This window comes from Alosa alosa, chromosome 10 (assembly GCF_017589495.1).
Source record: "Alosa alosa isolate M-15738 ecotype Scorff River chromosome 10, AALO_Geno_1.1, whole genome shotgun sequence".
NCBI lineage: Eukaryota > Metazoa > Chordata > Actinopteri > Clupeiformes > Clupeidae > Alosa > Alosa alosa.
The window spans coordinates 8,219,497-8,244,967 of record NC_063198.1 but is presented as its reverse complement, the minus strand read 5'-3'; the positions used below and the strand labels follow the sequence as shown (position 1 = coordinate 8,244,967).

The following is a 25,471-nucleotide window of genomic DNA, read 5'->3' as shown; positions in this document are numbered from 1 at the left end:
GAGTGTGTTTGGGGGAATTTTAGGGGTTCACAAATTATGTCGACACAAGTTTAAACATGTGGATGTAGCTGTTCTATTTCCTCAGAGCGCCTTACAGGTAGCCGTGCTCATTGCAATCTGTGGACACACTATCTGAGGATGTAGGAACTAAGAAAAGAGGTTGTTTTCAGGTTGTTTGTGTTGTTATTTAAAGCTTAAAGTTGAGTGTACCTAAGGGCATTTTTAAACTATCGACCTTTTGCTCTGGTGAATGTCTTATTCATTGTTTTGTTTTGTATTTTCGTTAAAGAGAGACAATAATGTAATTTACAGGTCTGTAGTGCAGTGAAATCCATGCCTGGCTTTATTGACTGGGAAAATTAGCTTTTTCTTCTCTTTCAACCTTCCTTCCTTTCTTTCTTTCTTTCTTTCTTTCTTTCTTTCTTTCTTTCATTCTTGTAGTGGCAGTTGGCCACTAGACTGGAGGCCTCTGGGTAATTAAAGCAACATTTGTACGCTGTTCTGCTCCGGCGGGTGGCCTGTCTAATTGCCCTGCGTGTAAACGTGTGACCTGTGTTCAGGAGTGGACGACTAGCCAAGAATATTTAACAGCTAAGAAGTGCACATCACTTTTGACAGCTCCTGCCTGGCTGCTTGTGTGGCAGAATGCTTGTGTGTGTGTGTGTGTGTGTGTGTGTGTGTGTGTTTCAGCAATGGTTTGTTGAGTGTGTCACAAGTGTTTGTTTGTATGTCTCTACATGTATGTATATTTTCTGTGTTGTATTTTATGTATTTGTGTGTGTGTGTGTGTGTGTGTGTGTGTGTGTGTGTGTGTGTGTGTGTGTGTGTGTGTGTCAGCATGCCGGCAATGGTTTGTTGAGTGTATCACAATATGTTTGTGTGTGTGTGTGTGTGCGGTTTTGCCACTAAGTGGGCGCCTCTTCAGGATTTCTCATTAATTTGTGCTAGAGTGTGGTTTAGAATTCTTAGTTGTCGTTGCGGCATACGCCTCACTTGTATTCTAAATGTGTAGCTTACTCAGAAAAGGTCAGTGATCCATTTGAGTGTTTCTCGAAAACTTGTTTTGTTCTAAATGGTGTTTGTCTTTCCTGTTTACTTTAAGCTATTTATGCAGTAATCTCAAAAAGTTGGTGGTAATAACACACAAAGACAAAAGAGGAAGGTCAGATAGTTTCTATCTAATTATTAATTACTGTTGTGACAGCAGGATTATCTTCGATATTGTAATATTCTCCTACTTGTCATTTAACTCGAGATGGAAGATGTGCTTTTGTATTTACCCACCATGTAACAAACAGATTGGAGCTTATCAGTTGCTTGAATAGTGCAGCCACCTCTTGCGTGTCTCAAACAAAAGACCAGTAATGTTTACCACCGACTCCTCAATGTCAATTCATCAAAGTCTTTAAGGGAAACAGCCATTAGTCGTCTGCTGTCTGCAACATACAGATTTGTCTAAATTGAAAGGCAGGCTCCTGTCAGTGGCCTTAGCTGTTGTTATCAGAGTCAGAAAAGATAAAAGGGAGCTTTCCAATCGTTTCCAATTGAGCTCTGCATTGGGTTTGTGCAATGGCAACCCCCTATAGTATTGTTGCTATTGTAACATTGCAGCCTTTACTGTGACATTGCACCACGAATGCAACAGGATCGTCAACCTCTGAAAAACACTCAAGTCCACAATGCTTGCGTGGCTTTATGCAATTGTGTTTATGTGTAATCTCCTCTGTTATTGCCTGAGGATCCAACTCATCTCATCAGCTAAATTAAGAGACCTATGCATCCTATTGTTATGCCTTGATTTGTTTCCACGGAAAATGGTGCATTCTTCAGAGGGTATCAGTAAGCATTTTATTATATCAGCCAACCCCTACAGAGAGCTGATGGAAAGTACTTCTTTGTTTTGTGTCTTAGCTTTTGTCTCTCTCAGCCTCTGGTGGGTTTGCTCAGATTTAGGGAGTAGGGCTTGCAAAGTCTATGTTGGGTATGCATGCTTCCTCCAGACGTGAGTATATAACTAGCCATATAAAAAGCTGTGGAGATCATTTTAAGATCTGTCCACAGTTATAGTCGCACACTGCAGGACACGGCTCTTGTGTCGAGGCTTTGTCTTTGACCAATGCCCACAATGTGTCTAGTAACTCTGCTCAACCTCTGGGCAGCCCTAACAGCTTGAAAGTCTCCTCTGATCTTTTCTGAGTCTTTGCTCACATGTACACACTGCTCAAAGCGTTCTCCATGAGCGTACAACGGTCCTCTGATTTTTAGTCCCTGCAGTTCAGCAGGGAACGAGGTGATCGTACGCTTCGCTTCAGAAAGCCTCTCCTACTTCTGACAAGGGGAAACAGAGGAAGTCTGTGCAGTTCATTCAGCTTTAGCTAATTAAAACTTTTACAGATTTTTTTTTTTTTTTTGTAAAACATTTATTTATTTATTTTTAAGTTGAGAACTTTTCAGTGTGCAAAGTAATGGGTTCAGCAGTCACAACACAGATAAGTAATTAAAAGCCACTAAAAATGAGAGGCTACAACATCTGTTCCTTCCCATGTTAATCCAATTTATTAAAGTCGGGTAGCTTCGCGGGGTGACTGGCCCTCCCCCTGTCTTTTGAGCTCTCAGACAACAACAAAAATAGCAGAAATAAATGGAGGTGGATCCGTGATCTGCGTTGGAAACAGCAACGCCGTAGATGGTATCTGAGTCGTCGTTTTGTGGCCCACTTTATGGTGCTGGTATGGAACCGTTTTTATTTTTTTTATTTCTTTCTTTTCTCAGGTCGCCCTAGAATCTTTTTTATGTGAATGAACTTTTAAATGAAGGATGGCAAAAATGGGATTTTCCGGGGACTCGGTGATGCATTCGAGTCGCCACGCTGTGTGCCGGAAAAGGTTACGATGCCACTTCTTGATTTAGGATGGGGATAAAACGCGCAACCTTGCAGAATGACAGAAGTGTGTGTGTGTGTGTTTATGTCAAAGCGCAGAGAATTTAGGCTAAGGGCATTTTAAAGTTTTACTGCACCTCTTTTGTGGCCTGTGCTCGTTTAATCTCGTTTCACGTGGCTCCAGACAACGGCTGCCCATCTCCAGGGGCTGCGAACCGACAACGAGCAGGCGCCAACGATTTATCCTATCTGCTCCTCTCTCCTGTGCGAGCACTTCTGTTTAAAGATAACAGAGCAGGTGGCTATCCTGCTCACCCTATTGATATGTTTATTGCTTGCAATTTCCTCTCTGCTGTTTTGGGGAGGGTTGTAAGAGTGTGTGTGTGTGTGTGTGGGGGGGTGGTGATGGGGGTTGGTGTGATGAATGTAGCAGATTGTGGACTGGGAGAACCGGGGCGGTAAGATTGATTTCCATCCCGTTTTCTCTTCGGTGGAGCTCCCCAAAGTCTGGGATTAATGAGGCCGCGCCGCTCCCATCGATCAGCGAGCTCCGCTGGTACTCACCAGCACCCCCCATTACAGCCAAAGAGGCCACCCAGGGCACACTCACCCGCACGCCCCCTTCCCTGGGCGCTGTCCAGCCAGCTACAACTCCCCCATCCCCCCCCCACACACACACACACACACACACACACTCATCCCCCAAGTCTTCAGATTGATCAAAGTCTTCAGATTGATGAGGGCAAAGTTTAATTCCACCTGTCCACCCCTCCCTGTCCCCCATATCGACCCCACCCCAGTGGGTGGGCCTCATCTGCTGCCCCCCCCCCTCTTCACCAAAACAAAGTCGTCGTCCCCCCCTTACCCCTGTCGTGCAGATGTCCCCGTCTTTTCCGCTGATCCACGGAGTCGCCGATATTGGATTTTCCTGTCTCAAATTAGCAATCTCCTTAGACCTGCTTTCCGAAATGAACCAAGATTAGCTCCAGATTAGTCCTAATCAGGCCCACAGAAACCAGGGGATTTGGGCATGTGGGCAGCACTATTTTCTATCAGTTTCTGCAATCGGCTTTGGCTGCTGCTGTTGGCCATTGAGAAGGCTGTTTTCTTGTCTGGAGCACAGAGGGAGTCTGTGGGCATTAAAGCAAATGTCTGCTGGATTTATGGGCTTTATGTGTGGCGTTTGACCCTTTAACCTTACCAGTTGCTGTATTTTTTGTTATTGTTGTTAGATTCAGCCCTGCAATCTGATTGTGCTTTTAGTTAAATGGCACATAACCTTGTAAACATGGAATGAAGCGCTATTGGTGTTTTTGATTTATTCCTGTCCCTGTGGATTGTCTGGTGAGAATGTTAAATGTTCTTTGACATTCAGGTCTTCATAATGTAGTGAGGCATTGAGGTGCTTGACTGTTTAACAACCTTAAGGGCAGACACCTTTGGTCCAGCAGACCTTTTGAATTCAGTCTCTTGTGACGTGTGGAGACCACTGAAGCCTTACCATGAAGTGCCGTTCACACTCTTACACAACACAATAGCAGATAAATAAATGCAAGTAGCATTAACATTAAAATGTCAAGATGCTTAAGAACTCTACCCACATGCACGCACACACAAACACACACACACACACACACACACATACACACACATATGCACAGACACACACACACACACACACACACATACGTGTACACACACATATGCACACACACACACACACACACACACACACACACACACACACACACACACACACACACACACACATGTATACTAATCAACATGCCCATGTCTTTTCATTCAAACAGCTTGTTCGTTATTGCCTACTTCTCTCCTCTAACAGCCTCTCTCCTTCTCTGTGTTCTGTCAGATCCGGTCCATGGCCCCCAGAACGTGAACGTGGTGGACATCCGTGCCAGGCAGCTGACCCTGCAATGGGAGGCGTTTGGCTACGCGGTGACGCGCTGCCACAGCTTCAACCTCACCGTCCAGTACCAGTACGTGTTCAACCAGCAGGAGTTTGCTGCCGAGGAGCTCATCCAGACGTCCACCCACTACACGCTGCGCGGCCTGCGGCCCTTTGTCACTGTCAAGCTGCGCCTGGTGCTGGCCAATGCCGAGGGCAGCAAGGAGAGCGAGGAGATCGTCAAGCAGACCGAGGAGGACGGTGAGTTTTCTTTGTTTTTGTTTGTTGGGGCAACATACGCATGCACACACACACACACATTCAGTACATGCACTCTAGTGTGCAAATAGTCAGATACGCATGCACAAACACACACAGACACATATAGGTATGTGCACATGTACACACACATGGACTAGTATTAACTTGCCTCATCACACACAAGCTGTCATACACATAAACACACACACACACACACACACACACACACACACACACACACACACACACACACACACACACATAGGTACCAAACCACAAACACACACTTTCACTCTCTTTCTCTCTCTCTTTCACTCTCTTACACACCCATATGCACACCGATACGCACACACATGCACCATGATGTAATATTGCCCACAGACACTGCTGTCATGTCCCGCACGACCCTTTGCTCTCGTGTACGGACCAAGGAATAGCTTCTCTTCAGACTTTAGAGGAATTGCTATTGATCTCTGATATCCAGCCTGTCTGGTTTATGTCCCAGTGTGATATTGCTCATGGAGAGAGAACAGCCAGTGGATTGTTGACTTACAGTACTTTTTCTCGAGCTTTGGAAAGTGACCTCCTTTTGGCTTGATGCCAAGATTCTCCATCAAAGGGGGTTTGTTAAGTCTGGTGCAGTGCCTGTATCAAACCATGCCCATTGCTGTACATGTCCGCCTGCTCTTTAGTTCTAAAAAACATCATTCCAACCAATTATTCAATTGCAATTGCAATGGCAATTTTCTTGTTTTGAATAGGCACTGCATCGTGGTGTCGGCTTAGCATACTGTTGAGGTCAAAATCCACTGAATGTGTCCCTACCTACTAGCAGACATGCAGAAGTGGTCTCTGTACCGTTGACGTCCGAGAGATTTTTTTCACAGAGACAGACCTTTTTAGAATTAATAGACAGATAAATCAGTGTAGATCATGAAAGCATGTTCCAGTAGGCAGATATACAGCAAGTTAAAGGAAAATTCCAGTATTTAGCACTTTGAGTCCCTTTTCTGGTTTTGTTTTGGATGAACTAGAGTGGTGGACACCGCAATTTTGACGATTGGTCCTATCTCGACTTTTCTGACTCGTTTTGAATCGCCTTTGACTACTTCAGTCTGTCGTGTTTTATTTGGCATTTTGTAAAATCCCATTGATTTCTGTTGGAAGACTCATTGCACGTTGATATTACTGCACCACCCTCTATGCTTCAGGCTCAAATATTGAGCGGAAGTTTATATGCGGTTGTGAGATGTCTGAAAAAATAGTTCCACAATAGCAAATAAGACGGCTGGAAATCATACATTGCGCCGATATATTTGATTTTAATAATCAACGAACACCACTAACCACTCGGTGAGTTACACAGTTTTGAAAACGAACGTTAAGGGTTGTTTTAAGGACATGTTTGTGCATGCCTGTAGGCAGCCACTCTGAAGCAGTAAAGGCGATTCAAAACGAGTCAGAAAAGTCGAGACAGGACCAATCTTCGAAATTTCGATGTCCACCACCACTCTAGTTCATCCAAAAAGTCAAAGTGCTAAATACCGGAATTTTCCTTTAAGGGGAGCTGTCTATGGCAGCCTAAAGTCATTACACAAGGAAGCGCTGGGGAAGTTTACGCACAGTACACAGTGGTTAGGACTGTTAGTCAAGTTGAGCCAAGGTTAGGATGATGAATAGGGAACTCTGATACAGATCATATACGCGAGATAGATCTAGAAAATAGTCCGATTTTGGGTTTATGTCAGTGTAGTAGGGTTACATAGCTCATACATTTTTTGGTAGAGAATTGGGTTTGTAGAACATTTTGGGGATAAATGGGCAAAAGCTTACAAGGTCTTTGAAATAGGTTGGTCCAGTTCCTCTGTGTACAGTAAGACAACTTACCACCCTCCAGCAAAACAAAACGTTTTTAGGATTGTTTACTCTGAAAATAGGAAAACCGTGTTATTTGCCAACACAGTCTCCTGCAAGTACAAAGCCTGCATATAGTAAGTAATATGTTTATGTTTTCACAAAAAAAAAAAAATCACAGGCCTATTTAATTTGATGGTCAATTCAGAAATCAACTTTGGGACGCTGATTAATAATTTATGGGTTGTTGATCAAGTTTCACGCTAATTTTGGAATGAATTGCAATTATTTTATCACAACAATAGCTAGATCAGCTGAGAGTTCTATTTGTGTTTTGCCACTCCTAACTACAGATTGTAGAGTAACTTAATTGTCCTATGTATAATGAACTGTGCAATTATCTTTTTCTCTACAACAAAACAAAAATGATACAACAACAGTGTCTACTATAAAAGGTTGTCCACTGCTTATTGGTATGTATTGTGTTATACCTCACAAATGAAATGGTGGACTATTTGGGTTAAGATTATTACAGACCCTTCACAGAATTGCTCATGTCATGTTAGCGCTGCCTTCGCTGCTATTTGTTCCAAGACTGGTGATTTTGGTTCACCCCTGATGTGTTCTGTGCAAGGGAGAAGCCGCCTGCTGAATATTCTATATGCTTCATCTATACTGAGCACAGAAATATTTTTTTCTCAAATGACAGAAGGCAGTCAACATGTACCGGAGATTCTTATCATAATTGAGAGTGTGCAGCCTGCTTACAAAAAGGTTTCATTTAAATCCAGGCCTCCTGGAAGAAAAGATATATGCGCTAAAATGCTTCACTAAAATGCTGTTACCTTCTGAAGCCAACATAATGAACATATCCCTTTTTTATGGACTGTTACAAGCCTGATAGCAAAAATCAACTTCATGGGTGTGCTTCAAACAAGCATCAATCCTTCTGCTCCACTGTGATGCAGGAGTGAAGCAGTGTTTTAGAAACATGCTAATTGTGTTTTATATTACCATCTTTAATGTTTGGTTTGTAATGTTGTAATTAGCACACAGACACGTGCGAGGCAGTAGCAGTTTTCTGACTCACTAATTGTTGTTACACTCACTACACTCACTGACTCACTAATTGTTGCAACGATAATGACGTGAATGTTGTATTGCCGCACTAGGCCGAGTTTTTTAAGTATGTCGATCCAATTTTGAAAGTGTGCTGTTCTTTGTCGTGTTAAGCCTAACTGTTATCAGAGTCGAGGTGGAGGGAGTGACTTGTAAAGCAGCCAGGGAAACTGCTTAGAACCTTATTTAAAGTAGATATCAAAGTGAACATTTCCTGAAATACTGGTGCTAGTCAACATTCAATGCAGTGTGCAGACACACACCCACACACACACACACACACACACACACACACACACACACACACACACACACACACACACACAGGCAAACACACGCACACACATACACACCAGAATTTAAGCCTTCTTTTAGAAACACATCTCCACAAATTTTCCATCTGCACAATTTTTGTGTAATCTGGGTGAGTTTTGAGGATGAGTGACCATCTAACTACCTCTGAAGAGTGATTGGTCCTGTGAGCTCTGTAACCTGCCTGTGAGTCTGTGCAGCACACCAGTGGAGATGGAGAAGGAGGCATCTGAGTGGTGTGTGGAGCTCAAATTAGACGCATCAGTCCCTCACTGTGTGGGTCCTTGACTGTTTGGGTCGATTACAGGACCCTGGAGTGATCTGTCTCCCCCCAGCTCAGAAGTCACCTTGGTCCTGTAATCAGATTATGCACAACAGATCCCCAGATCTCCATTTTGATCATTGGGTTTGGGGCTGCACCTGTGCAAAGCCACCCCCTTATTATAACTGTAAACATATGTTTACTTATAAACAGTTTTTTAAGCATATTAAGCATAATTCCTGTTTTATTTTAATGTAATACATGTCAGTACACACTACAGTTTATGGAGGATTTTATTTCATTTTAGAACTAAATTTATCTGAAAATAAATAACATTACTTGCCATGATAATTATCTGTGTTAATTTAAATGACCTAAATACATCAAATTAATCTGATAAGATATTTAATCCAGTGATTCCGCTTGGGTATTGGGTCATTTGCTGGTTCTATGTACTGCATGTTAGCAGGTATATACTTTATGAGTTCCAACAGTAAATGGGAAACCATGAATACGTTACATTTTTTTTTCAGTCTCTTTGATACATTTTTTAATCATCATTACCGTTTGTATACAAAAACACACACAACTTGCTCAAAATGCCATGTCTTTCTCTCAAAAAGCAAACATTTAAGTCAATCAACATGTCAGTACCATCAAAATAAAAAGTGTGTCACTGTTATCAACCAGATAGTCAAAATGATTAGCCATTTTGTCAAAATGACAATGTACTCTGAAAGTATTTTCTTATGGAAATGCACGGAGCTGCAGTTTGGCAATTTCAACGGAGCAAATGTACACATTACTGTATGCGGAGCCTGCAGGAGATCAGACAGAATCATATTTTCTGCGTACTCTTACAGTACTGTTTGTACTACAGTTTGATGCCAACGCAATTAATGGTCATATAGAGAAAAAAGACCAGACTGTTGTACTGTACAGCAGTTCTTTCCAGAAAAGAGTAGTAGAAATGGCAAAGTTCGACACTTTAGCATACGATTATTAGCAATTTACTGATACCTAAATGTTTTGGAATGAAGGACTATTCAGCAGAGAACCTGTATAATTTATTTTGACCGACCTGACATTAGCAATTGATGAAATAGCAGAAATTGCTAATGAAATAGCAAAATTGAAATAGCAGAAGTTTGTAAACAATCAATTACGAATAAAGATATGTAATGAGAAATTGCTTTTATGAAAATAGTAGTTTTGAGAATTTTAATTTAGATCTGAGAAATACTCCAAAGTGACTGGGGAAAAAACAAACAAACTGTAAATTGCAATAAAATGTGTGAACTTGCTGCAGTGAGCAGAATACAGTACAGTAAGCATATCAGACACGTATAGCACAAGATCAAAATAAACTCCAGTATAACTGCTGGATCAATTACAAGTGCACCTGTTAGAGCCCATTTTTATTCCTCTACTCTCTTTTATTCTGAGATTCTTAGTCACTCTGCTGTTAAAGACAGAGTGGAAAACATCTTCCGTTTTAGTTCAAAGGAAGGTGTTTTTTTTGTTTTGTTTTGTTTTTCTCTCCCTCTGCACAGATTGTAGTGTGTTTGTGAGCTACACTTAATTTGAAATCCCCTCCAGGGTGTCTGCAGCCTACTCGAGCCGTTCAAAATAAATTTATCTTCACTCATTTATAATGGAAAATGTTCTGGACAAAAAGGGAACAAAAAATTAATTTGGCTGTTGCCAAAAGCTGCCCTGGCTAATGTGATACTGATACAGTATATCGTATGTATTACAGTCATCTGAACCAGTTTCGCTGTATTCCAGCATGTTTCAGTTAGTTTGTGTCATCAAAGAGCATGCTCTCCGCCCTCACACTGTGAAGGTGTGTGTGTGTGTGTGTGTGTGTGTGTGTGTGTGTGTGTGTGTGTGTGTGTGTGTGTGTGTTTGTCTATGTGTCTGCATGTGTGTGTCTCAGCTCCGTGGTCCTTCTTGTCTTTTGCATATGAGAATGTGTAATTGCTGTCCTTTGTGCGCACAAAGTGACACATCTGCAACATTTCATTTGTAAAGTAGGCGCCCCTATCATCTCTCCCTCGCTCTCTCTGTGCCACCAAATATGGTGCTAATTGCAGTGGAGTGAGACGGACTGGCAAACAGGAGCGCTCCGGTCTGGCCTTATTAGGTAAAGAACAAGCAACCTCACCATCAACAAGTGTCCCTGTGCCAGAATTAGACAAAAAATAGATGAGCAGCTTGAAAGGAAAATACATTTTGTGTGTCTCTGTGTGTGTGTGAGCTAGTATGTTTTGTCCATATGTGTGTGTTGTGTTTCTTTGTTTGTGTGTGTGTGTTTATGTGTGTGTGTGTGTACTGTATGTGTGTGTGTGTGTGTGTGTGTGTGTGTGTGTGTGTGTGTGTGTGCTAGTATGTTTTGTCCATGTTTGTGTTGTGTTTCTTTGTTTGTGTGTGTGTGTGTCATGGACTCAAACCAGTCAAGGATTTATGGTGGTGGTGGGGGGGAGGGGGTGATGCGTCTAATTTGAGCCCCACACACCACACACTTCTCCATCTCCACTGGTGTGCTGCACAGACTCACAGGCAGGTTACAGAGCTCACAGGACCAATCATTCTTCAGAGGGACAGTAGTTAATCCTCAAAACTCACCCAGATTACATAGTCAGTGCAGATTAAATATTTTTGGAGTTTCTAGGTTTCTAAAACTAGGCGTACATTTTGGTGTGTGTGTGTGTGTGTGCGCGCGCGCGCATGTGTGTTTGTGTGTCTGTCTGTGTTTGTGTGTGTGTGTGTGTGTGTGTGTGTGTGTGTGTGTGTGTGTGTGTGTGTGTGTGTGTGAGAGAGAGAGAGAGAGAGAGAGAGTCTGTCTGCCTGTCTGCCTGCCTGCCTGTGTTTTTCTGTTTGTGTGTGTGTGTTTGTGTGTGTGTGGTTGTTTTCACATTCCTCTCATCAGTCTCAGTAAGAAATGAGTAATAATTAAGTAAAGTGCAGCTGCACGGCGCGTCAGGGTCATTTAAACTCAGTGCAGCTTTATTATCGCTGCAGCGGGTGGAGAACAGCAGACGTCTCCCCGACTCCTTTTTTAATGAAACATGCCATTCACACAATCCATACAGGAAGTTAATCAAGTTTTGATGAATGTGTAACAGAGGCATTTATCTCCCTTTGCAGAGGCTTGACCCAACACACGGAGGAGACGTTGAGCACAGGGAGGGGTGTGTGTGTGGGGGGGGACTGATCTAATTGTATTGTATTGTCACCGTGCTTTTGGTATATTCACTGACCAAGGTCCAGGCATTGAGGGCCTTTGAGGTTGGCTATAATCTCAGATGTCGATGTGATTGAAATTTATTCATTTTCCACACCGCGTACAACCTAATAAATGGCACGTCTTATCTCTGTGGTATCTGATTATATCTGCAGCGGAGTAATGAAGGATGCATTCAACCGTGTTTTTTTTTTTTCTGCTTCTCATCACTGATTAGATGATTGCATAGTTGCCACATGATACACACGGTTTAGAATGACTCAGTATGTACCGCAGAAGATGTGGTAACACATTGTGTATTAGAACAATGCATTTGAAAGGGTTATTTATATTAAATTCTGCAACTAATGGTAATGTCAATGGACCACAAGGACTACTAGGAATAGTTGTTGGATAACATTCAAGTGTAGGTTGGTTAAAAGATCCAGATCTCCCTCATCAGCTACTACAGTAAAGGTAGAGAATGAGACAAACAGTCATGTGTTTGCAAATAGGTTTGTTTGTTTACAAGAGGCTATTACCTTTTCTTCTTTGCATATGAAAAATGTAAAAACAGAGCTAATCATGAAAGCTACCATGGGTGGATATGATATCAAATACAATGCCCCGTGGTGCTTTGCCTTGGCTTGGATCATGCCCATATGCCCTGAAGTTAACCCCAGGGCAGGGGCTGCGTGTTTATAGCTGTGTCTCACATGATGGATTTCAGAATTAAATAGGCTCTGCTTCCCTTTGCTGATTATATTCCCTTTTCCCTCTCATTTTCATGTGCCAACACTTTTTAGTTGCTTTAGTATCACCTAAGGTGAGAGCTCCCCTACAGTAGATGTGTCTAACAGACTTGTGTTAACATTGTGTTAGACACACGCACACACACACCAAAACACAGCACTTGATTTTTGAAAGGTGTTGGAGTGTTACACTTCTCACGGTCGCATCTGCAGAGCTCTTGACATACTTTCGCATTAGATCATCAGCACGTCTATGATTAGATCTGTTGCTGGCTGAACTGCGTTGTTGCCCTCCCATAATTCCGTGGCGTTTTCCTGACAGTGCCGCACCTAACTGGCCGTTAAGACATGTCATAACATTACATGGCAAATAAGGGCAGACATATTACACGTGCACAGAGCTGACTGTATTGCATACACTTAAAAATGCACCAAATTAGAATCACAACGACTTCATGACTGTTGCTAGGCAGATTAGCCGACTTTAAAAAAACAGTAGACACTTATCATGTTCTGTGTTGTTCGCAGTGCCCGGCCCGGTTCCCATGGAGTCGATCCAGACGGGACCTTATGAGGAGAAGATCTTCATGCAGTGGAAAGCTCCCAACGAGACAAATGGGGCCATCACACTATATGAGGTAACACTGAATTAACAGACTCCTGCCTTTTTTTAGAGCTCGTCCATAGCTCTATGCACTCTATGTGTACATATGACACAGTGAAAACATCTCTGCTGTGTTCGTTTTAAATTGTAAATGTGTTTTCAGTTATCAAGTCATCATTTACTTGTCTTGCCTAAAATCCCCCTTCAAAAAAAAAAAGAAAGTCGCATGGAGTGTAAAGCCAAGCTAAGCTGTGTTTGTTTGCAGTTGAGTACTTCACATTTAAGTGATGTTTAATTGATGCTGTATTGGAAAAGAAAAGGAAAAAGGAAAAGAACACCAGTGCAGTTGGGCTACTTGACTCCATTTGTATGCACTACTTAAGGACACCAGCAAGAGGAGTGTGTTAATATCTCTTTCATAAAACTTAAACATCAAACCTGGGAACTCAAAGTCCTCAAGGTCCTCTGATTTACTTTGGATAGGAAAGATGACAAAAAAAAAAAAAAAAACGCATTGATGTACAAAAATCTAAAAGCTTTCCAGACATTCCACCCTAACTATTACTCCGACAGTGTGTCAAACAAATGTTTTTTTTTTTTTTTTTTTTTTTTTTTTTCAAATGCGTCTGTCTCCGCATAAAGTTAGCAAAAAGAAGAAAAATAAAACGAGGCCGCATCTGCTTTGAAGGTGCATTGGTTAATGATCGGCGAACAAAGGCCTGCTGAAGTCTTTGATGGTGAGATTTGAGGCCTCACTCCGTCCATTGTACTGGTAGCTTTTGTTCCCAGCCTCAGCATTAATATGAAATTAGTCTCCAGCCCATCTTTAGAGCAAGACTGACAGAATTCACCAAATGTATTGAGGAGAGGCACAATGTGTTCTCATTTCCCCATAATTGCTGTAATAGCCTTCATTGATTCAATTAAAAGCCTTGAATCGCATTATCCTGGAGATCTGAGGAATTATAAAGCCCAGCTCTTGTTTTCAGGTCTGAGGCAAATTAGAGCCCAGACAATGTCCTCTGGGCACACAGGGGGGATTGAACTATGGGCAGGTGATAGGAGGATGGACAGATAGAGAAAGAGAGAGAGAAAGAGAAAGGCAAAGGTAAGAGAGTGACAGTGAACAGGGGAGCGGAGAGAGAGAGAAAGAACGAGTAGTGACTGTAAATCAGCTCACCTTTCTCTTCCTCTGTGGAGAACGTTCTCTCCCCCTGAAGAACGGCAATCCCTTTCAGAATTCAGAATAGAGGCCCCGCACCGCTGTTTGTTTAAACTTTCAAAAGGAGAGTTGAAGTGCGGAGCACACGGACGAGTCCGCCTGGCGTCTGCTGGGCCAGGCAGGCAGCGCTGGGGCCGGGGTTTTGCCAAGACAGCTAGGAAAAGGGCCCGGAGATGAGATGGTGCATCACATTTCGCATCGCCATGCGGCACTGCTACACTGCACATCACCAAGAACACATGCTCATACTCGATGAGACAGGGCACACAGCAGAAAGGCTTCAGTGGAAAACAGGATTCCGGCGAGGGAAAAGCGTGACAACTCACCCAATCTGATGTAATGATATTCTCTACGATCACATTAGTGTCTCCATGCTCCAGGAAAGTAAATGATAGCAAATCTGATGTCAACACACAGGGAATGGCTTGTTCAAAGGTGTCAGGGTGAGCCAGCCATCGTTAAATGATATTGGAGTTAGTTTGAGTTGAGTCTTGCCATCCTGTTTCTTGATCAGTCATTTTTGACTTACTGTATGTGAGACAGATTCAGAATGCTAATAATCACTTATAGCTGCTCTGCAGCAATAGCCTAACAGTGTATCCCAACTGGATCTGAGTGAGCGACTGTCGTGTAGCATTGAATTTTCTGTGTCCACACTGAATCCGTTAAATATGGTCTTCTATTTTGTTATTTAAAATTAAAATGCTTGCACTGCAAAGACTTTAATTTTCGTTTCATTAAAGTAGGATAACAGGGGTTTGTTACCCCGGTCGCTACTAAATAAAATATTTTATATAATTTTATATAATTTTATATATAATACCTTCCAATTGAAAACAATGTAATTAAAGTGATTTTGGAGCTACTGTACTGTAACACTCGCTCGCATTGCAAGCAGTTAGGACACAATGTAATGAATGAACCAGCCCTCCCCGTCATTCTCAGACATATCTATGACAACACATGTATTCCTACGCCCGCTGTTTAATAAACCCCATTCTCAGATGGCCAACACCACATTTGTATTTTTACGCCTGCTGTTTGATAAACCCCATTCTCCAAATCATCCGATCTATCCGTTTGATCATGTTCTGATTTTGGGAATCCGTTCTTGTGGCCCTTGGAATTGAATGTTTCCAATTCCAGTCATGGTGCCGTGGAGTCCTGTCCAAAAGCTTACAAGGTATCCCAGAAAATAATTGCCTTCCCGACATCACACAAATGAAAGAAACAGATGAAAGGCATGTTGGGAAATCAGAATGTGCTCTTTGCATAATGGGCACACATTTATCAATAGAGAGGGGACTTTTGGATGTGATGATTTATTTTTTATGCGCGTGTGTGTGTGTGTGTGTGTGTGTGGTCTTGTACCTAACACTCTTCCACAGGCCTTATCTGTATGCAAATGAAGAGCAAATACCCTCACACTTCATTGCTTTGTATTAGACCTTGATGTTTGTTTTGTCTAATTTGCAGTGCATTGCTGAGTTCATTTGATCACATCCTGCTCTCTCTGTGTCCTCTGATTTAGTTGTTGTCATCCCTCTGATCTTGTGTAAATAGGACCCTTTTATTGTTGTCTTTTGCATCTGTTTGGCAGAAAACAGGTCTCTGAATCAGGGAAATGTGTATGACAGGCCTGTAATGCAGAACTACTTCTACAGTGGGCAGAGAGAGCATTATATATGGGCAGATGGTGGTTGAGCTAGTATGATTAATTTTCTCCACTTAAGTGGGAGTAGGTGTCTAAAAATGTCACACATTTTTGGAAGTAGTTGTTAAAAAATGGCACCACCGCAGGGGAAAAAAACTTCAACTAATCATGTCTAGAGGATCACACCTTTCCAGCAGTTTCCGAAAAGAGTGACATTTTTTACTTGTTTTCCTCAAATGATTCAAGTTGATGTCTTTGTTCAACTCATGACACAGACTTGACCTAAATCCTCAGTTTTTTTGTATCCCCAAACCTTCGGGTGATGAATTCATCCAAAGAAAACATGATTTATTTTCATTGAAAGTATTCTTTCATTTAGTTTTTTTGCTGTTGGAAGCATCCACCAACCCATCCATGCCCCATTTTTCCCCATTTATTTATTTATTTTAAATCGTTTTATGGTAAACAACACTTTTAGCTCAAACGTCTCCCCTGAAATGTGAAAGTGTGTGTGTTTGAAGAGGAGAATGTGCAGGGCTCTGGCTGTGTGTGTGTGTGTGTGTGTGTGTGTGTGTGTGTGTGTGTGTGTGTGTGTGTGTGTGTGTGTGTGTGTGTGTGTGTGCGTTGCGTTGGAGCAATGACATGGCCTTCCGGTGCAGATGCTGTGGCGTGGCAAACGTTTGATCCTGCCTCCCCTCATGGCATCTAGGTTGGGTTGGGGGGTGTTGTGGGATGCATCGGTGCTGGGTGGGGTGGGGTGGGGTGGGGTCTTGTGGGATGCAGTAGGGCCAGGGTTGGGTATAGTATGGGCTGCGGTGTGGGGTGGGGGAGGTGTTGCTGCCTCGTATGGTAGTCATAGTGGTGGTGGTAGGGTGGAGTGTCTAAGTAAGTAGCTGTCGCTACCGTGCTGATGTATTGGGAGAGCTTTGGGGCCTAACGAAGATAAACAGCTGGTGCGGCCTCAGTGGATGGAGATGGAAAGAGAGAGAGAGAGAGACAGAGTGAGACAGAGAGTGTGTGTGTGTGTGTGTGTGTGTGTGTGTGTGTGTGTGAGAGAGAGAGAGAGAGAGACAGAGAGTGTGTGTATGTGTGTGTGTGTGTGAGAGAGAGAGAGAGAGAGAGAGAGAGAGAGAGAGACAGTGTGTGTGTGTGTATGTGTGTGAGAGAGAGAGAGAGAGAGAGAGAGAGAGAGAGATGCAGGCCCCATCACACACTCCATCCGCGCCACCACATTGTTTTTCATCTCCGTCAATAAAGGGCTAAATTGAGTGCCGGCTCTCAGACGCGGGGTGCACACCGGCCCGCTTGGCCCCTGTCCTCCCCGCGGGCCCGTCAAGAGCGCTTAGCGACAGAAGGGGCGCATCCAGCACACACACGCACTCACACACACACACACACACACATACACATGCGGACGAGGAGATGGGTGGAGGAGGTTGGGGCTGTGGTGTGTCCCCCTTCTATTTTCACTCAGGGCTCGGCGTGTGTGCATGCCACCTGCTTTCACTACGCCGAGTACCGATAGGCAGGATGTAGTGCAGACCGGTAACGCTAATGGAACACTACTTACTCCAGCAAGCTCTCACAACGACCAGACACAAGCCTCGGCTTTTTACCTGCCGCTGAACAAAGCATTGTGAAGAATAAGCACACACACACACACACACACACACACCCACACACACACACACACACACACACACACACACACACACACACACACACACACACACACACACACACACGCATAGGCACACAATACTGTGATTTATATTTGTTTATTTTGCTCCAAGTAAACAAATACCAGTTCTGTATGTAACATCGGCCTGTCTCCTATAGTGTTTATTGCCACTTCTGCGTAGATGGGAGCTGTGGATGTACAGTACGTCCTCATAAAAACCTCTTAATTACATATTGACTGTGGCAGCTTATCTGCGTCCTGACTAATAGCTGGTTGGAGTTGACAGCTGGAGACAAGGCAATGCGCAATGCTCTACACCTGAGTGAGAGGCAGGATGGGACATACTTGGAGCATCCTGACATGCGCTTGGGACTTGTCTTTGCTTTTCCCCGTCTCTTTTGGTGTCTGTTCCGCCGTTCCGCCAGGGCTAGCGGATTTCCACATGTTTGTTGTCTTGTCAGGTCTTTTCATTTCCTTGGCCCGTTCTTTTCCCAGATGCAAATTTGCCTGCTGCCGTTTTGTGGTTTCTCCTGTTTGCTGCAGTAGCGATGGCACATCAAGAGAAGAGTAGTCCCCCCCACCCCCAGCACCATCCCACCTCACACATTCACTGCTTCTCTCTCTCTCTCAGGCCTTCCCTGGTCAATTTCCCTCCTCTGGACACATGCAGTCCATTAGAGCCTGGCCTTTAACAGACAGTTAATGGTGGGTCACACAGTGGATAAGAGAAGCCATTTCGCCTGCCCCCCCCCCCCCTCGCCCCCTCTACTCCATTGACAGTACAGACAGGGAAGGGGAAAGCATCCATCACTTCACTTTCCTTTTTGCTTTCTCTCCTTTCACACTTCTCCATGTGTCCTCTCATGATCTTTATCAGGTTGAGAATGACATGTGGTGAGTGTGTGTGTGTGTGTGCGTGCGTGCGTGCGTGCGTGCGTGCGTGCGTGCGTGCGTGCGTGCGTGCGTGCGTGCGTAGTGGAAGCTCAGTGAAAGAACTACAGCTCACTGAGTGTGTCATGCCAAGTCACAGGTCCCTTTTGGACACACCTGGGGAAAACAATGTGCGGAAAAGAATACGCCCTGAAATGAATCGTAAATGAATGGAGCCATGGAGAGTGTCCTCTTCTCACAGATTTTTGTTGTTGAATAGATGCATTTTCTCAAGAGACTGTCTTAGTTACCAAAGAGTTCAATCTAAGGAGCATCACAGATAGCGACATAAAGCACAGCCTCAAAACTGCACAACAGTGGGATGAGTTATTCCATCTACTCCACAAAAGCACTGCCAGGGCCCGGTGCCTTCTCTTTCACAGCGCAGTAAAATGCGTTGGCTTTATGATGTCTGTTCAGCAGCTGGGTCTCTTGACAGAGCGTACTGTATTAAACGAGCGCGATGGAGGCAGAGCAACATGCGCGGGAATGAAACTAAAGCAGGAATGATCGCAGAGTAATATTTTATGGCTCTCCATATGAAAAAAAAAGACTGAATCAATGGGGGACATTTTATGGTATTCCATCGCGAGAAACTGAGCAGGCACCAGCATCTTTGTTGGACCAGGGTGTTGTTAATGGATCCCAGGGAAAATGTGTGGCATGTGCTGAGGCAAATGTGATCTATGTGGACACAGGCTGAGCCATTTCTTCATAAAGCTCTCCTAAATAAAACTTCTCAATGGGCCTATACACCTGCGGTCAAGATTGACAGTGCCAGTGAAGCGAAGGGACTATTGCAAGAGACAGGCAACAGTGAGGGGTGATTTACAATATATTGCCAACCCCCATCCTGCCGCCTGCCATTGATTAGAGTCAAAGCCCAGTGCCCACGCTGGCATAAAATGTATAATTTATTTGCATGATAAAATGGAGTGTCGACATTACCATTAAATCAGAGCCATATAACAATAGCGATGAAACCAGCTCCCAGTTAGTTCCACAGTGTGTGTGTGTGTGTGTTTCAGCATTTAAATGAGTTATTCCAAGAACCCCATCAAATTTTTATTTAGGCGTCTGAAATTAGCTTGGTTAGAGGTATTTGCATGGTTTGTTTGTGTTTGCCGTCCTGTATGGAGATACTCAATTAGCCACCTGAGGTGTCCCTAAAGCTAAATGACCACACTAACAGGCCACACACATAACCTTTCTGTTTCAGGCTGCAACAGTTAGCATTTTACTTCTTTTGCATGGTGCATCCCGGGAGGTTTCTGTCATTTGCACCGCTTGAAGAATTACTCTGATCAATCTGGATTAGCTCGGAGGCCTAAGATACCCCAGGTGCTGCCAGACAGCTGCTGATGTCTGGCTCCCGGGTGATGCGAGACAGGGACCGCGGAACGAGGCAATGCGAGACAGGGACCGCGGAACGAGGCGAGACAGCAGGTGCCTCAGGACAACACCCAATGGTGCGCTAGGCAATTTAATATGTAGCAACGAAAATACTGGCCTTTTTTTCACCCTTTGTACACCCACCCACCCCCCCACCCCCATCATCCCCCAGCTCTTTCAGTGTGTTGGCCGCCATCAGGTAAAACTGTATGTGAAATGGCGAATGTACCCTGGCTGTGTTGTGGCCCGTGGACCGACATGAGGTCAGAAAAGCCATGCTGAATCACTCACCCACCATGAAAGCTTTTCACGCCCGCAGGCCTGCCAGGCACACAGCTGTCAATTGGATTTGATTTGAATTCTCAGGACAGCGTTGTGAACTGTGAAAACGTCAAGCCTAAAATGTTTTGATTGCCCCCATAAAACCCAGTAGCCGTCAATTTGGACATGTTTCCATCTCAGGCAATGTGTCGGACAGCTCAGCTTTTGTGCACTCATGCATCCAATTCTTTTATCAATGTTCATATGGTTTTTCATCGACTTTTATTGCTGATTTTTTTGTTCAACTGTTTGTGGTAAAAGGCAGAAAGCACTCAAGGCCACTGCACAGCCATTTTTTATCCAACAAAAACGTTTCTGAATGTAAACAAATGGGTCGTTTCAGTTCGTGCACAATCACCTAGAGACTTTATCTTGAAAATCATGTATTTCTGTACTCCAGGTGATGTAAAATCTCAGATCCCAATGCCAAAAACGAATACAAATGTATCATGTTAACTTTTGAGTCAAAAAGATGGTAACCATATCTCTGACCTCATCCCGATCTTGCCCAGAATGGAAATACTGCACAAATATTTGTATGGAAACTAGGGATGCATGATATATCGGCGGCCGATATATTATTAGCCGATAAGTGAAAAAAATGAAAATTATTATTATCGGTCCGAGAACAGAATTCTGGCCGATAATTCAAAATTCGATATTTTCTAAGTCCTACTTAGGCCTACGTAAAGGTCCGTCTGGCTACACTGAGCTACTTGAGCTTTGTTGGCTATACTTTTTTTCCTCAATATAATGTCAGCGGTGTGAATGTATTTCACCACTCTAACAAAATCTGTGAATATCTCGTTCATTGGGGAATCTGTGCATCTCAAAATCCTCTAGAATGATCCGCCATTTAACCGTAATAGAGCGGGCTCAGCCCTATCAAGAGCTATCTTGTGCTGGTGTTTTGCACTTTTACGTTGGTCGTGGAAACAAATAAACAAACTCGTTAGTGGGACGAAAGTACATAAGTAGGCCTAGTTCTAAGTTGTGTTTTAGTATTATATTTGCATTACTTTAGCTTGGTTTTGTATTATTACCTAGAAATATGCTAACCATTAGTGCTTCCAGTTCCAGACAGGTCATCATAATAAGTTATTAAAACCTTCGGGGCTAACTCCTTTCATTTCTGCTGCAAGCAGGTTGTGCGCAACAGAGTAGACGGACATAAGATACAGTCTGAGGAGTTGCAGCTTTATTCAGTTACCCGCAGTTGAAACTAAACTAAAGGTTCCCTCACAAACTCTGATTTGGTCGCTATACTGTAGCTTATTCCAAGCTGAGCCGTTTATGAGCGTTTAGTCCTAAATGAAAACGATTCAACTCTCTAGCCACTCACTCGCAATTCACTGTCGTCAGGTTCACTTAAAGGAGCCACACATACTGTAGCCTAGGGCTAGGCTACTGTTATGTTGTTTACTGCCGTACAATTGAGGACTATTATGAGTTCTGTCCATCATTTGATGGTAGGTAAAATTACTGCAATAAAATTATGCTTATTAAATGCTTTCCCCAAATCACTTTTCACAATTTTTTTTCAAGAGTAATATTATCGGTTATCGTATCGGTATCGGCCACAACAAACCAATAAATATCGCTTATCGTTATCGGCCCAAAAATTCCATATCGGTGCATCTCTAATGGAAACATATAGATTTTATAATCTTAAAATATAAGAAATATCGCCAGGTGCATCTGACCCATCCAGCTGTTGTCTTTCCAGTCCTCACCTGGGTTTCTGTGTGTGTGTGTGTGTGTGTGTGTGTGTGTGTGTGTGCTCCTGCAGATCACCTTTAAGGCCCTGAACTCCCTGGACCCCAGCGCGGACCTCACCACGCAGCACGGGAGCGTGTTCAAGCTGCGCAACGAGACGCACCACCTCTTTGTGGGTCTCTACCCCGGGACCACCTACTTCTTCACCCTGAAGGCCCGCACCAGCAAGGGCTTCGGACCGCCCGTGACCACACGCGTGGCCACTAAGATAGCAGGTCAGGGGCCGCACGCTATTTTTCCCTCTGAAGACAGGCATCGTTTTGACCAATGTGTGATGATAATCCCCCGACACCGTACAAATTTGCTACAAATCATGCCAAATAAGCCCCCGAAACCACACATGGTCCCTCAATTTTATGGACACACAGACTCAATTTACCTAGAATTTTTCTGAAATCCTTTTGAACTCATTCAGCCTGGGGGAACTGGGAAGGCAAAATGTGAAATGCTATAAATTAAGGCCGGTAAACACAGAGTAACAGCAGCTTCTCCTTGGCCCCCAGCATCAACATAATCTCCCCTGAGCCCCACAAAGATGTAACGTTGCAAGGTTTTTCCACCGCATACCCAACTGCAGCAGTTTCATCTCTGCCAGAGATAATGATCAGTGGTGTCAAAGTGGCATCTCACAAACACAGGAGCACAATGGTGTTTGGCACACCTTCACACAAACAGGCTGCACCACACTGATGACCAGTGTACAATTATGAGCACAAGCATAATGCCATAGTTGGTGCTATAATGCTGAAACAGGAATATGCTAATGTATTTTAAACTCAATTTATTTAGTTTAGTGTACGCTGTACAGTACTTACTTGCTGAGGGGGGTATGCTTTTGATCAGACTATTACCTATAAGCAAAGTGTTTAAACGTGTTTTGCGACCATTCAGTGATGTGTTGGGTGCAATGTGTTGTGGGCGTGACATCGGAGTGCATAGTGCATATCCTGGTTCCCTGGTGGGAAAAACACATGTTTATCTGTCCTTCACATGAGCATAGGCCATTAAAAATGAATTTGAAGAGGAAACCAAAGCTAATTGCCTGGTAAAAGTATACCTCAAAAAGTGTGAAATGTTTGACATAGTGTTGCTTTAAATTGTGAATATTATCTGGTCATTAATACGGACGTTCTTTTTGTCTTGACTCCACAGCTCCGATGATGCCTGAGTATGAGACAGACATGCTGTTGAACGAGACCGACACCACCATCACCGTACTCCTCAAGCCGGCCCAGTCCAGAGGAGCTCCGGTCAGGTATGTCTGCTGCCATCGCCTGCCGTCATCTCCTCCATTACCACCAGAGCTGTGTGTCAGCGGGGTGTGTCCGTAAATGACTTAGAAACGTCTGGATTAGTATTCTATAATTGTCATGGAGTCAATCAGTGAGTAAAGAAGGCTCAACTGTCTCTGACAGGAAACATGACTTGCAGCAAAGAGTTCAGAATAATACATTATGTTCTAAATGTATTATTATAAATAAAAAAAATACATAAATGTATTATACCACAATCAAGCAAAGACACAGGTGTAGAGGACCTTTGATCTCCTCCACTTTAGTGTCCGCTGGCTGTCTGTCTGGCTGCCTCTACATATCCATGAGCGATTCGGAGGGTTGCACAGATAGGCCAGGGTAGATGGTGACAAAGGCATGAAGCTCTAACTCCTTAAAATTGACCTGTCAGGGATATGTGACATGTGCCGGAGAGATGTACCATCATCATCAACACAGAATGGGACATTTTGCGGTATTAGACACAGTCATTCAAATAACTGGTGTTTGTATGCAAAGATGCTGATTATCTAGTTTCATTTGTGTTTGGCAGACTTGCCTTTGTGTTTTAGTGGTTGAGTTTTGCAAGCACAAACTACAGTAGGCAGAGCTCTGTGTGCCAACAGAGACTATTGGACGCTGGATTAAAAAAGCTCTCATTATGAGAAGGAAAAAGAAACACAAAACTCTAGCAGTGTATTTGCTCTGAGAGAGATGTAGTTAGTTGAGTCTGCAGTTGAGTCTGCATCTTAAATGAAGGCAGGTGCTGAGGGCCCCAGACCAACTTCTGTGATGAAAGAAAGATAGCTGTGTAACAACCACGTGGTTATTGATTTATGTGTCTGCACTACATCATAGCAGGTCAGAGGATAACCAATTCTATAATGATTTCTTGCATGATTTTAACATTTTAATTTGAGTAAAAAACCCAATAAGGTCAAACACACAAGCACACACACACACAGACACACACACACACACACACACACACACACACACACACCACCACCACCACCACCACCATACATCACCAACCCAACTCCCACACACTGAATATTCCATTGAAAGCCATTAGCTTTAAAATAGATATACGGTCTTTGAAAAAGAAAAGTGTTCTTTGGTTTCATAAGTAATTATCCATTATAAAAGATGTCAATTTACAGCCTGGGATAATTTGTCACAGTCCTTTGGTGAAACATACATTTCCCTAATTGCACATAATTGTGAAGTATGTTCTTAGCATTGAGGCCCATAATTGCGGGGGGCAACGCGCTGTCCTGCATCGAGACTCAAAGGAGGCCCTTATGTCCATTCAGATGTGGCTGGACAGAAACAAACAGCGCACTCATTACCAATTCCTCCTCCTTGACAAGGTCTCTCCAAAAGCCTGCTCCTCAGCTCTCCTTTAGCCCCGTCTCTGTCACGGCTAATTAGAGAGAGATTTCCCTCTGCTGGACCGCCACTGAAATGCCTGCTTGGACTCGGCAGCTCTCTCTCATTCTCGGTCTCTCTCTCTCACTCTCTCTCTCTCTCTCTCTCTCTCTCTCTCACTCTCTCTCATTCAAAGAAGCTTTATTAGCATGACTGTTTGGGTACAGTGTTGCCAAAGCCAGTGTTACAGACAACACAGTAGAATCACAAAAGAAACAAAATAGAGATAGAGCAATGCAGGTTAACATGTGAACACAGAATGAACAATAGCACCTCTCTCTCTCTCTCTCTCTATCTCTTTCCCCTCTCTTTCTTTCTCTCTCCCCTCCTTTTTCTCTTTCTCTATCCCCATCTCTCTTTCTTTCTCTCTCCCATCATTTTTCTCCCAATCTCTCTCTCTTCCCCTCTCTCTCTCTCTCTCTGTCTCTCTATCTCTCACTCTTCCTCTATCTGTGAGGCTGAACTGGTGTGTCCAAATTCTGCACGGATCCATATCTTATGGGCAGCAGCTCTTTTCTGTTGGAGGTGATGCTGTTTGGACTGCCTGCATCACAAAGTAGGCCTGTCCTGTACAGATGTCAGATTCCTGACCCTACTGCTTGGTTATGAACAT

General features: G+C 43.4%; 1 protein-coding gene across 18 annotated transcripts in view; it reads left to right on the top strand.

Moving 5' to 3' along the window:
• ptprt (protein tyrosine phosphatase receptor type T) overlaps positions 1–25,471 on the top strand; it is a 211,218-nt gene that overhangs the window by 106,271 nt on the left and 79,476 nt on the right. For all 18 annotated transcript variants that reach the window (XM_048254125.1, XM_048254123.1, XM_048254139.1 and 15 more), the window contains exons 8-11: positions 4,755–5,051; positions 13,105–13,214; positions 22,170–22,371; positions 23,309–23,411. In XM_048254125.1, the coding sequence (XP_048110082.1) occupies positions 4,755–5,051; positions 13,105–13,214; positions 22,170–22,371; positions 23,309–23,411 (712 nt within the window). The remainder of the gene's footprint in view (positions 1–4,754; positions 5,052–13,104; positions 13,215–22,169; positions 22,372–23,308; positions 23,412–25,471) is intronic.